Source organism: Nesoenas mayeri (genome assembly GCF_963082525.1).
Source record: "Nesoenas mayeri genome assembly, chromosome: 10".
NCBI lineage: Eukaryota > Metazoa > Chordata > Aves > Columbiformes > Columbidae > Nesoenas > Nesoenas mayeri.
Genome location: NC_137560.1, coordinates 7,986,912 through 7,998,245, shown reverse-complemented (window position 1 = coordinate 7,998,245; position 11,334 = coordinate 7,986,912). Strand labels below are relative to the sequence as shown.

At 56.2% G+C, this 11,334-nt stretch overlaps 1 protein-coding gene across 1 annotated transcript in view; it reads right to left on the bottom strand.

Annotated features, from left to right (window-relative positions):
- Nucleotides 1-714: 714 nt before the first annotated feature.
- Nucleotides 715-11,334, bottom strand: part of STAB1 (stabilin 1) — a gene marked incomplete at its 3' end in the record, with an annotated part of 57,037 nt that continues 46,417 nt past the window's right edge. Inside the window, exons 48-69 of the mRNA XM_080350582.1 lie at nt 11,001-11,147; nt 10,696-10,833; nt 9,957-10,016; nt 9,674-9,850; nt 9,045-9,131; nt 8,434-8,580; nt 8,192-8,257; nt 7,413-7,614; nt 6,636-6,785; nt 5,673-5,777; nt 5,156-5,263; nt 4,774-4,967; nt 4,052-4,196; nt 3,456-3,589; nt 2,960-3,125; nt 2,639-2,745; nt 2,300-2,419; nt 1,738-1,890; nt 1,491-1,610; nt 1,119-1,265; nt 821-985; nt 715-753 (exon numbers count right to left, since the gene is read on the bottom strand). Coding sequence (XP_080206708.1) covers nt 715-753; nt 821-985; nt 1,119-1,265; nt 1,491-1,610; nt 1,738-1,890; nt 2,300-2,419; nt 2,639-2,745; nt 2,960-3,125; nt 3,456-3,589; nt 4,052-4,196; nt 4,774-4,967; nt 5,156-5,263; nt 5,673-5,777; nt 6,636-6,785; nt 7,413-7,614; nt 8,192-8,257; nt 8,434-8,580; nt 9,045-9,131; nt 9,674-9,850; nt 9,957-10,016; nt 10,696-10,833; nt 11,001-11,147 — 2,877 coding nt within the window. The remainder of the gene's footprint in view (nt 754-820; nt 986-1,118; nt 1,266-1,490; nt 1,611-1,737; nt 1,891-2,299; nt 2,420-2,638; nt 2,746-2,959; nt 3,126-3,455; nt 3,590-4,051; nt 4,197-4,773; nt 4,968-5,155; nt 5,264-5,672; nt 5,778-6,635; nt 6,786-7,412; nt 7,615-8,191; nt 8,258-8,433; nt 8,581-9,044; nt 9,132-9,673; nt 9,851-9,956; nt 10,017-10,695; nt 10,834-11,000; nt 11,148-11,334) is intronic.

Sequence of the window (11,334 nt, the reverse complement as noted above, 5' to 3'; positions counted from 1 at the left end):
GGGCACAGGTCGCTTGTGAGCACTGTGCTGTGACAATCACTGTATGGGCCAAGCATTGTCAGGCTGGGGGGGCAGATGAGGCAGAGGGAACTTTGGTGTGGAGGACCCTCTGCCTGGAAGCTCCTCAGAGAAAGGTGCTGGAGTACGTGTGTCAGCAACCCTCCGTGAGATATATATACACACACACACACACACGTTTCTTCTCCTGCATGTTCGTCCCGCCAGCGCACCAGGCTGGCCGGTGCGCCACTCATGTCTCGCTGCCTCGTCTCTGTGCCCTGTGCCAGCCTGTCGCAGATTTCAAACTGCCTTGCTTTCAACTGAGTGGCCTGACAATTGTTAACGTAGTTGCTCTAATCAGATGTTTGTAGTACGTGCATGTGCCATTTCACATCTGTGCTGTGTGCTCAATAAAAGTCTGCAGCATGTGTAACTAACTGACTAACCTGCTCACGTCCCGTTCCTTTGCCAGCCCCGGGGGTGCAGCTCCGGTGGCCGAGAGGCCAGGCCTGAGGTGTCCATCCCGGAGCCTCCTGTGCCCATAGTGCGGAGGACACCGGGATGGGCCGGGGCGGGGTTGGGCTGTGGGCGAGAAAGGGCTGGAGGCCTCGTGCTGGGGCTGCCGGGCAGCAGGTACTGGCGGGGTGGTCGGTGGGAGCCGGGGCGGCTCTTTATTCCTCGGCGTCCCCCGGGCCGGGCGGCGGGAGCGGCCGCTCAGTGCGCGCACCCGTCGGCGTCGGTCAGGAGCGCGTCCTGCGGGGAGAGCGGCATGAGCGCGGGGCGGCGCGGGGGCGCGGGGCGGGGCGGGGGAGGAACTCACGTGCAGCGGCTCGTAGTCGGGGGCGTGGCCACCGTAGAGCGGGTTGGGGATGGCGACGAGCGGCCGCTGGAGGCGGAGCCTGGCGGCGCGTGGCTTCGCCTGCGGGCGCGCGCCCTCCCGCTGCGGCACCGCCTCCTCCTCCGCCTCGTCCGCGCGGAGATCCGCCTGGCAACGGAGGGGCGCGATTGGCGGGGCGGCTGGGGGCGGGGCCTGGGGGGGGGGGGGGAGCGTGGCGCCCCTCCCACCCGCGCGACACACCGCGGCGGCGGGACCGCTCCACGTGGCTGCCCGCACCCACCTGGAAATACCCGAACTGCTCCTCCCGCCGCCGCCGCTTCACACAGTAGTAGGCGACGCCGGCCCCGGCGGCCAGCACCAGCGCGAAGCACAGCGCTGACAGCGTCCCTGTGGCCACTGAGCCCGGCGCCCGCGCCACCGCGTTCACCTGCGTGGAGAAAGAGCGGCTGGGTTACGGCATTCCCCTGGCAGAACCACGGGCTCTCCCACAGCTGCACACTGCGGCTACCTGGTGGGACCACAGGCAGCCCGGCCAGCAGAGCAGAGGACAAGGCCAGTCCCTGGGGGGACTCTGCCACCTCGTCCCCATTCCCAGGCCTGGCACCAGCTCTTTCAGCATGTGCCTTCCCTGTTCGTGCCCTTGGACACTCACCTGGCCAAGATGCACAACAGGCGGTGGGATCCTCAGTGGCTCTGCAATCGCATGAATGATGCCATTGAAAGCTATGATGTCCCACTCCACAATCATTGTGTCATTGATCCCTTTGGCATCCTACAGCACAAGACAGAGAAGATGTCACCCAGCCAGAAAGCCTCCCCAGTGTTCCCTGTCTCAAAAGAGCTGTGGTGACAACTCATGTTTTGTCTTTTTTTTTAACCTCTCCAGAGGTTAAACCTACAGAGTGCTCTGTGCTGTTGCCCACTGGAAGGTCTGACACATGGAGGTCATATCCTGACTGGGATGGGATGGTGGTGCCTGTTGTCAGGTTGAAGCTGAAGAGAACAACATTGCTGGATGACACATGGAGCTTCAGTTCTTCTCCCGTCAGTGTCTGAAAAATCAACAGGGAGCAGGGATGAGGAACAGCTGGGTTGGCTCTCACCCCCACCTTCCTGCTGTCAGCAGCCCCAACCTGGCCTAAGCCCAGACACTCTCCATGGCCACAAGGCAGCTCAATTTATGGGCAACATGGCACAAAACTATCACACAGAGAAGAGTGGGAACTGCCATACTTAGGAGTCAAAGCTCAACTGGAAAAGGCTCTGAGCAATCTGACCTAAATGGCTCTTCTGAGAGAGGGGTTGGACTAGAGACTTCCAGTGGTCTCTTCTCACCTAAAGTCCTCCCTCCTTCCCCAGACTATTTCATGTCACCATCATAGTGGACCCCTGCTGTCCTCTGGGGCTCTGATAGCTTGTTCCATGAGCCTTCAAAGCCGCCGCTCATCCCTCCTTGCTTACCTCATTGTCTGCAAAGCCAGAATTCAGAGGCACAAAGAGAGTTTTGGGAGCAGAGTCATCAGACAAATAGAGGAAAAAATCCAGTCCCTCTTCTGTGTCATTGGCAAAATCGAGCAACATCTGGAAAAGATGGCATATCTTCCCCATCAGCATGCTGCAGGAGACTCAAGGCTGTTACTTTCCTGAGCCCAGGAAACATTCCCCAGCTCCAGAAAGAAAAAGTCTCTGTTTGTACCCTGCACCCCACACGCAGACCAAACCACCAATTCTCCCTGTTCCACCCCTCCCTCCACCTTGTTGCTGGCTGCTGGCATAGAGAACCAGGAGAGCATCACTTACGGAATAGAAGGTGGAGAAGCGAGCATTGTCGGCAAGTACATCGGGGAGTTTGCCGCTGCACCAATACCCATCTCCCACAAACCCATCACGGCAGGTGCAAGTCAGATCTGCAAACAAAAGCCAAGATGTGACTTGACTTGCCAATGGTGGCTGCACTGACCACCTCTCCCTTGACTCACTCAACACGTTTCCTCCAGACATGGGCAAGGGGAGAGGGGGATGTACCCATCTGCCCATGCCTCATGCTCTAAGGACTGCTGCCTTGACACGCCTCTTGTCCCCAGCAGCATTGTCCCCAGGGAATGTACTCACACCACTCACCCTTCTCCCGGTAGCAGAACGCATCCCAAGTCTCGCTCAGGTTGCTTCGGGAGCCGTAGTCCACGATGCCCACTCGGTTAGCCCCACAGCTGGGGTTGGGGTAGGCTGTGGGGTACCCAGCTGTGCCATTGTCCAGCCAGCCCACCAGGCACAGATGGAATCCCATCTAGCAGAGGAAAACGAATTAGATTAGATTACAATATCTCTGGCCCACGTTTTCTGCCATGTGCACACTCCCATCCTGCAGCCTCATCTGACATCCCCCCAACACCTGATGGGCTGGGCACTGCCAGAGGTGTCATCCCAATGTGACTGGCAAGACCCACCAGCCTTCCAGGTCTCGTGGACATAGATGCAGCAAACAGTGCCTGGCTAAAGGGATATGGGGTTGCCCACGCACCAGGGAGAAGCTGCCACTGGACTGGGCTACCACTTAATGTGCCCACGTGAGGCGATGGAGCCAGCCCCTGCCCCACCTCTGTCCCCCCGTCCTGACCTGCTGTGCTGCCGCCAGCTGCTGGAAAGTGGCCAGGGAAGCGCCTTCTGCAGCACAGGCTGCCTGAGCCTGCTCGTAAGTGAAGCCGTACTTTTTCCGTGTTGACTGCAGATGAAATACGCCCATAGTCTTATCTGCAAAATACCAAGGCCAGGGAGCATCAGTACTGGACAGAGAGCAAGCGGCCTCGCTGGGGCTGTCGCATGGGTCCCCGTGTGAGTGCAGACCCCACTGCCAACGTGCTGCACGGGACGGGTGGGACGGGGACAATGCCCAAGTGAGGGCAGCGTGGGATGCAGCATGTCTTCCTCTGAGCTTCTCACCTTCCACAAGGGAGTCAGTGCCTACTGGTAGCATAACCCCACTGGAGGCCATCTCACGTGTCACACAGGAGCAGACAAGCATGGCTTGTCTTCCCCCATATGACAGGTAGGGGAAAAGGAGAATGTGAAAAATAGACCAAGCTACAGAGACAAGTTCCTGGTCCCTTGGCCATCCCACCCTCCAGCTCCCTTGAGGGATGCCCCAGCCAGAAGGTGAAGGATAAGGGAATGGCACCTCTCTGTGGAATATCACGCAGGGTTGAGCATGCTCACCATGAAAGTGCAGGTTGGTGCAAATGGCCTCCCGATGGCACTGCCCGTTGTCTTCCAGGCACTGGTCTGTTGGGGGCACAGCCTTTTCCAGGCACTGGATCCCATCACCAATGTAGCCCTGCTTGCACTTGCAGCGCCGCTCGTTCTGCAGCACAAAGGAAGGCCGGCATTTGTGTGAGTGCAAACATGCAGATGCCAGCTGGGGAACTTTGTATCGCTAGGAAGTTGAGGATGAGCCTTCAGAATGCCTCCACAGCCCATTGGGACCATGACAGAGCTACAAAAAGCCACACAGCTTCTGTCCTACCCCCACATCCAACTGAACATGAACCAAAAAATGTCACATTGAATCCTCATCACATGTTGCTTAAAAGACAGCTGAGCTTCAGGGTACACAGCTCATGATTCTTGGGCTACACCACGCTCCCAGCCTCATTTTCTGGCCTGCAGTGAGCAGCTGTTTTCTCAGCAAAAAGGGCTAGCGTTGTCCTCAAAGGACCATCCTGGAGCCCCCCAAACAGTTAAGAAATGGCATGACTGACACAGCTTATGCCCTTTGGACAGAGGAATGCGGAAAAATGGCCTCAGCATAACATCAGCAGGCCTGTCACCACAGCCTGGCAGCAGAGCGAGGGCATGGCCCCTGCCTGGCAGTGAGGACCCGCAGGACGAGCGCAATCACCAAGGGGATGCAGGTCCCCAGACCCACAGGAGGTACTCACAGGCCCAGTGCTGATGCAGTTGGCGTGCTCACTGCAGTCCCCGTTCCTACCATCTGCACACCTGTCTATGGGGTCACAGACGTAGCCATCGCCTCCATACCCAGGAGCACAGGCACAGGAGACGTTCACTCCAACCTGTGTGCACTGTGCATGCCTGGCACATCCCCCATTGTCCTGGCCACACATGTCGATCACTGCAGGGGTAAAAGCATTAGGTTAACTAAAACACCTTGCTAGGTGTCCTGGTGGTCTGTCTGTCTGTCCGTCCTGCAAGTCATCCCACCAATATGGCTGTTGGGAGATGGCCACGTGTTGTCTTGTCACGGCCGCTTTCCCCTGCGCTCGCCACCCCTCCAGCCCAGCCTCTCATGGTTCTCCCAACCTGAGCACATTCTCCCGTCTCCTTCGTAGTGCAGGTTGCATTCACAGAGGTTGCCGGAGCGGCAGACGGCCTGGGGATGGCACGGTGGAGAGCAGGTGGGCGTCAGGACTGAAACCAGAACACACATGGGGCAGAATGATCCAAGGGCTGCAACACGGGCACGGCTGCCAACACCAGCCTCTGCCCCAGGCCACCTGCCCATCTGCAGATGCCTTGTGCAAATGCAGAGGACTGTTACTCCATCAGATACACCTCAGGTCTTCACCTCCCCCTCAGGCTCTTCTTGGAGCACCTCTGAGCTGAGGGGCTCGATCATGGTCAAGTGGAGCTTTCCTCTTCCTCCTCCCTACCACCCCAGCCCTTGTGAAATTCAACAGCACGGGCCAGATCTCAGCATCCAATAGCTCCTTCTGGAGGTACTTCTGACCGGCTGCTTCAACAACCCAGCTATTGGGAAAGCGGCCATATGGCACCGGGTCCCAGGGAATAGCGGGTGGTGGGGCTTGGCATCCCTCACCGAGTCTGGTTTCACAGCGTTCTCCAGTCCAGCCCTCGGCACAGAAGCAGAAGCCATCACCATGCAGTCCTGCATTGCATATGCCATTCTCGGTACAGTTACACTCTGTGAAGAATGGATAAAAACAGTCACAGCATCCATGCTGGTGGCAGAGAATGGTCACGCTCAGGCCACAGGACGGCCACGAGGCAGAAACGTGGCTTGTGTGGGCAGCACATGAGGGCAGGCAGGGCTGTGTGCACACATCCTTTCCTCTTGCTGCCAGCACTGGCTTCCCACAACATGCACCCCTAATGGAGGAGGGGAAGCCTCTCTGCACCCACAAACCCCCATCATTCTCCTCCCCTGGGCATTTCTAGAGATGCATTTTTCACACCGAGTCCCTGCAAACATACAGCCATCAAAAACTTTCCTGCAGACCCCCTAAGGCCCAGCTTGGGATGGGAGGATGAGGAGCTCCCTTTTCCTTCCCTTTGCCTCACAGGGACATGGTCCCTTCTGAGCACATCCCAGGAGATGCTCTTTCTGTACAGGGCTCATCACAAATTACAGATTGATCCCCCAGCTCAAAATACGTGTTAATACTTTCTGCCAGACTGGGGCTCTCAGCTGTGCTTGACAAATGAGAAGGGGCCTTTGACCCTGGGGCTTTGGCACCAGAGGTGAGGCCACCAGCAACACGGCTGCACTGGCCACAGCTCCCGGCACATGCCACCCAGCCTTCTCCAACCACAGCTGGGTTAACAGCTGTCTGGCCACGAGCCCAGGGAGGGCTGTCCCCAGCCCCAGAGGTCTGACCTGAGCGTTCTGGGGACCGATGCATACATGGCAGCACTAGTTCCCATGCTGTAGGCTGCAAAGAGGTCAGTGCAGCATGTACACCCTCTCCAAGTAGCACCCTGTGCCGCAGCCACCTCTGCACAAACCCTCTGCGCTGCTGCCACCCCACAGTTTCCCCCATACCTCGGCAGTCTGGCCCGTATCTGCCCGGTGCGCACAGCTCACAGCTGGTCCCGATGAAAGCCTGGCTGCAGTTGCATCTCCCTGAGCCACCAATTTTGTCGTCGCAAGTACCACGGTTACTGCACGGCGCCTCCAGCCCTCCTGGGCACGCTGCAAATGGAGCGCCTTAGTGAGGCTGTGGTGACGAAGTGACCCTGTGCTGGAGGGGAGCCTGGTGCCATGTGAGCTGTTGCTTATGAGGTGCTTGGACCACAGAGCCCACTCAGCAGTCAGTGCCAGGGACATTGCATGACAGTAAATCTTACGAAGAGGGGCAAGAAGGACACATTTGGCACAGCTTCCAGCCTGGGAAGACCCTCTGCTGCAGTGTGCTGGGTTTGTGCTGGCCTGCCCCATGCTGACCGGGCAACAGCATCATCCAAGGACATGGAAGTTGCCCATAGATGGAGCACAGAGGGCAGGTATAGGGGAATGGTTGAGCATCAGCAACATCTAGGTGTGAGTGACATGTCTGACAGCCACCCCCAGAGCCCTGTGCCGAGAGCTTTCCATAGGGACAAGCGATTCTCCAAGGAAAGGGAATTCCCTGTTACACCATCCACAATACGCTCCCAGGGGATTGTTCCCTGCCCCAGACTGAGGTTCGCTGCCCTGGGTTTTGCCCAACCTTCCCCAGGGAAGCACATCTATGGGTGCCAGACATCTGTGTGGAACCAGTAACGCCACCTTCACACAAGAGAAAGGGCCGGGGCAGGAAAGGGTCGCGCAGCTCCTTACCCCAGCAGTCACGGCCATAGTGGTTTGCGCAGCACTGAGGGACCCACTGTGTGGAAAAGCAGCTCCTCCTGCAGCCTGGTTTCTGTCTTCTGAAGGGGCTCCACAGAGAGGGTGACCAGGACGGCCGCAACAGGGAGTTGCGGTGAAACAAGAAAGTGTTTCTTGACAGCTGGTTTCTGTAATGGCAGCGCTTGGCTTGCCCCTGCGAGGAAAGAGGCAAAACGCAGTTTGCCACATTGGTCACTGATGTCTCACTTTGACTGTTCTTGTGCCACTCATTCAGTTTTATGACAAGTAACAGAGGCTTCCTAACATGTGATGGAGCTGGTGGCAGAGGAGGTACAGATGGACCTCAGGGACATGGCCCAAAGTCCAAAAGAGAGAGACAACGGGCAATGCAGTGAGAGGGGGGTACAACCACTGCCCCCACAAGGCTGCTCACCATCTGACCCCTGGGCCATCTCCAGCAGCCAGGCTGAGCTCTTTTGCTATAAAGCACCGAGAGAAGCTGTCAGTGCTGCTGCAGGGGTTAGGCCACTGTCACCCATGCAGGGACTGACCCAGCAAATACCACTGGAGCCCCCAAGCCCGTATTGCTCAGCCCAGCTCCTGCCGTACGGGACCGCATGACCTTGGGGCGAGGCCCAGATGGTGTGACTGATCTGAGGGACTTGCCACATGCAGGTGTGTCTTCATTTTGCTGCTAAAACATGAGGGGTGTGTGGGTTTTGTCATCAGCCCTTAACAGGCCTCCTTGGTGACAAAGGTGTGAACTTTACCCGTTGAACGGAGCCAGCAGGGCAGGGTGGCTCGAAGCCACAGGGTCCGCAGCTACTTGTAGATGCCTGGGGAGGGAAGAAAGAAACTTCACAACAACTCAGTATGCACTTCTGCCTCTCTTGGCTGCTCAGAGCTTTGCTGAGGAAGGGCAGCAAAGCCCTCGCGATGCGATATCCCTCTGCCCAGGCATGGGGCTCAACAGACATCACAGATCCACACTGGCCTCATCTCAAGCACTCACCTGCAGCTCAACAAAGGTGAACTCATCACATCGAGATCCCAGATCTGGTGGCTCCAACAGCCTATCGATGCCATGAGCAATGCCCGCATTGAACTCCATATGCCTCTGGATAATGGTGGCATCACCGTTCCCCACCAGAAGCTCCCCCTGCCAGAGGAAGAAAGGGACTTGTGATTTTGGTGCATCCTACCTCCTGGCTGCACCACCCAAAGGTTGTCCTTTTTGGCTGTCATGACTTCCCAATCAACCCTTGTGTCCTTGACCAGCCTTCCCAATTGCCACTTTTCATGGCTGTCTCTCCTAAGAAATGGTCTCTGTCCATGCAACACACGCTCTGTTGGATCATGGCACCATGTGGCTGGCTTCTCAACCTGGTGCTCATCGTGAAGTGCATGTGCAGGTACCACACATCTCCACACTTCCCTGCCAGCTGCCCACAGAGTCTCAAGCCTCTACAGGCCCAGCTGTAGTCAGGGGAATGGGGTGTCCCAGCCTGCCAGCACCCCAACTTGCTGTTCACTCCTGCCAGTGACCAGCCATCAGTTGCGCCATGGCTATGCCCAGGGACACGTGCTCAGTGGAAAGCAGAGCCCAGCATCATCATCACTCACCACGTGGTTTTTGCTGCAGCTGAACGAGATGGTGAACCCATGCATGGTCCTTACGGATTCAACTTGGGGCATGTTACCAGCAACAATCTAAGAGGGAAAAAGGAGACTATGAAGGGAGAGACAGGCAAAACTGGCAGTCTGTACTACTGATGGGATGGTGCCTGGTGCGGTCAGTAGCCACACTGGGAAGGGGTGAGATGTGGCAGCACAAGAATCTGGTGTGGGTGGAAAAGCAAAACTATTCCGGGTTAAGTCCCAGATTCCTGAACAGTGAGAGACGAGCGTGCACAAGCAGAACCTGGATTCGCTCAGCTGGACTCTTCCCTTGTTCATCACCACTATAGACAAGAGCCTGTTGTGAGCCTTGCGCTGGCACTCTGGGGGTGATGTGGCCTCCTGAAGAAGCTGATGACAGAAGGCCTCAGCTCAGCCACACTGCACCAGAGGTTCATGATGAAGCGGTAGTTGCCTCAAATGCTCAACAGCTTTGGGTCTTCTGAAGACAACTATTATGTTGCATGTTCTACAGCAGCAAAATATTGGGCATGGTTGCTCTGGCGTAACCATAGGCACATGGTGGCAACACATGTGGCCTCAGGAGGTTGGACCCTGCTTGTTGTCACATTTACCTTTGTGTCCCTGATCATGTGTGCTTTGAGATAGGAGGCCAGCACATCCCGATGCTCCCTGTGGTACAGCCACTTCTGTCTTTCCTCTGAGAGGGCATTAAATGCAGCATCTGTGGGCCACAGCATGGTGAAGGGTATATGCAGGGGGTCACTAACCAGTGGAAGCAGCTCTGCATCCTGTCCGAGATAGGAGGGGATAGAAAGAAAGAGCCACAAGCCAAAACTGAACGTGCACATGTACACACCACCTCGCCACAGCGCAGAAGGGAGTCAGGTCGCTCACCTGCAGCAGCTTGCTATAGATGGTGTACCCAAAGGCCTCTGCCACTTCTGTGATATTTTGCTGCAGGAAGAAGAAAGAAACAATCGTCACTCAGAGGTGCCTCTCCAGGACCTGGAGCAGTAACAGCAGGGAGGAACCAAACGGTTAACAGCTACAGTAGCTGAACACAAGTTTATTTCTGTCATCATCATGCTGATGGATTTGTCCTGGCAAGCACTGCATTCTGCAGCTGCCACTTTTCTGATTCATCCTGGGTAGATGCTGCTATGGCAGGAGCTGGGATGAATTTCAGCACACTGTTGCGCTGCACAGAAAATGTGTTATTTACTGTGAAATACAGGATCTATAAGCTCCTAGCACTTGTTTGAAGAGTACCAGGGAGACATCAGCCATCTCATAGTGCAATCTATGCTGCACTGGAAAAGGAGTGTGACGGCTGGCATGGGACATGATCCCCCTGCCTACAGCCAGTCCTGTTGTTCCCTAGTGATGACTCACAGCTCCTTCTGTCCCAAATATCACTACGCCACAAATGTTGTCACCTTCATAAGCCAAATCTGTGTCCTCAGACATGCCCTGCACAGCTAGGAACAGGGAGGAAGAGCACCCCGCATGGCCTTGGGCTGAGGGCTCGGGTGGAAACCCTTATCAGGACAGCGCTATCAGCTGTTGGGAGAAAGATCCAAGCCCCATCCTCGCCATGGCAGTTATCAGGGCACAGTCACTGCTTCAGACTTACCCGTGAGACCTCTGAGGAAACGTTACGGCCCACCAGGTCACTTGGAATGAGGATCTTGTTGATGAAATGAATGACCCCGTTTACGCCGATGATGTCACTCACAACCACTTTGGCTTCCTCATTGAGATAGATGCTATTCTGAGAGAGAAGGGGTGTGATGAGGTATCCTCACCCACAGCACTGCTCTATAAGCCATCTGTGGGCCATAGGCAAGTCACTTGCCACAAGCACAGTGACCTTCAAATGACAGCAAAAGTGACATCCTGATGAGTGGGACAGAGAAGTGAATCATAACAGAAAACTACCTCTTTCATGGTGATCTTTATTTGGTGGCCAGATAAAGATGTAAGGGACTCCTGGGCTTCCAGGTCACTGGACAGCAGCTTCTGGCAGCCCACCATGTGGTAGCGAAGCAGGTCCCGGAGGAGACCTCTGCTCCTCCACTCCTCAAACTACAGAGAGAAAAACAAGAATGAGATCACACTGGGGGCACTTTGCCTTGTGGGAGGGCCCAGATCCAATGAGGGAGACTTGGGTTGCTCAAGCCCCCTTTGACCCACCCCCACAGGAAAGCCAGTCACCCCCCCAAAATGAGGTGAATGCACAAAGCCATTTGAAAGCTTTTGGGAAATTTCATCC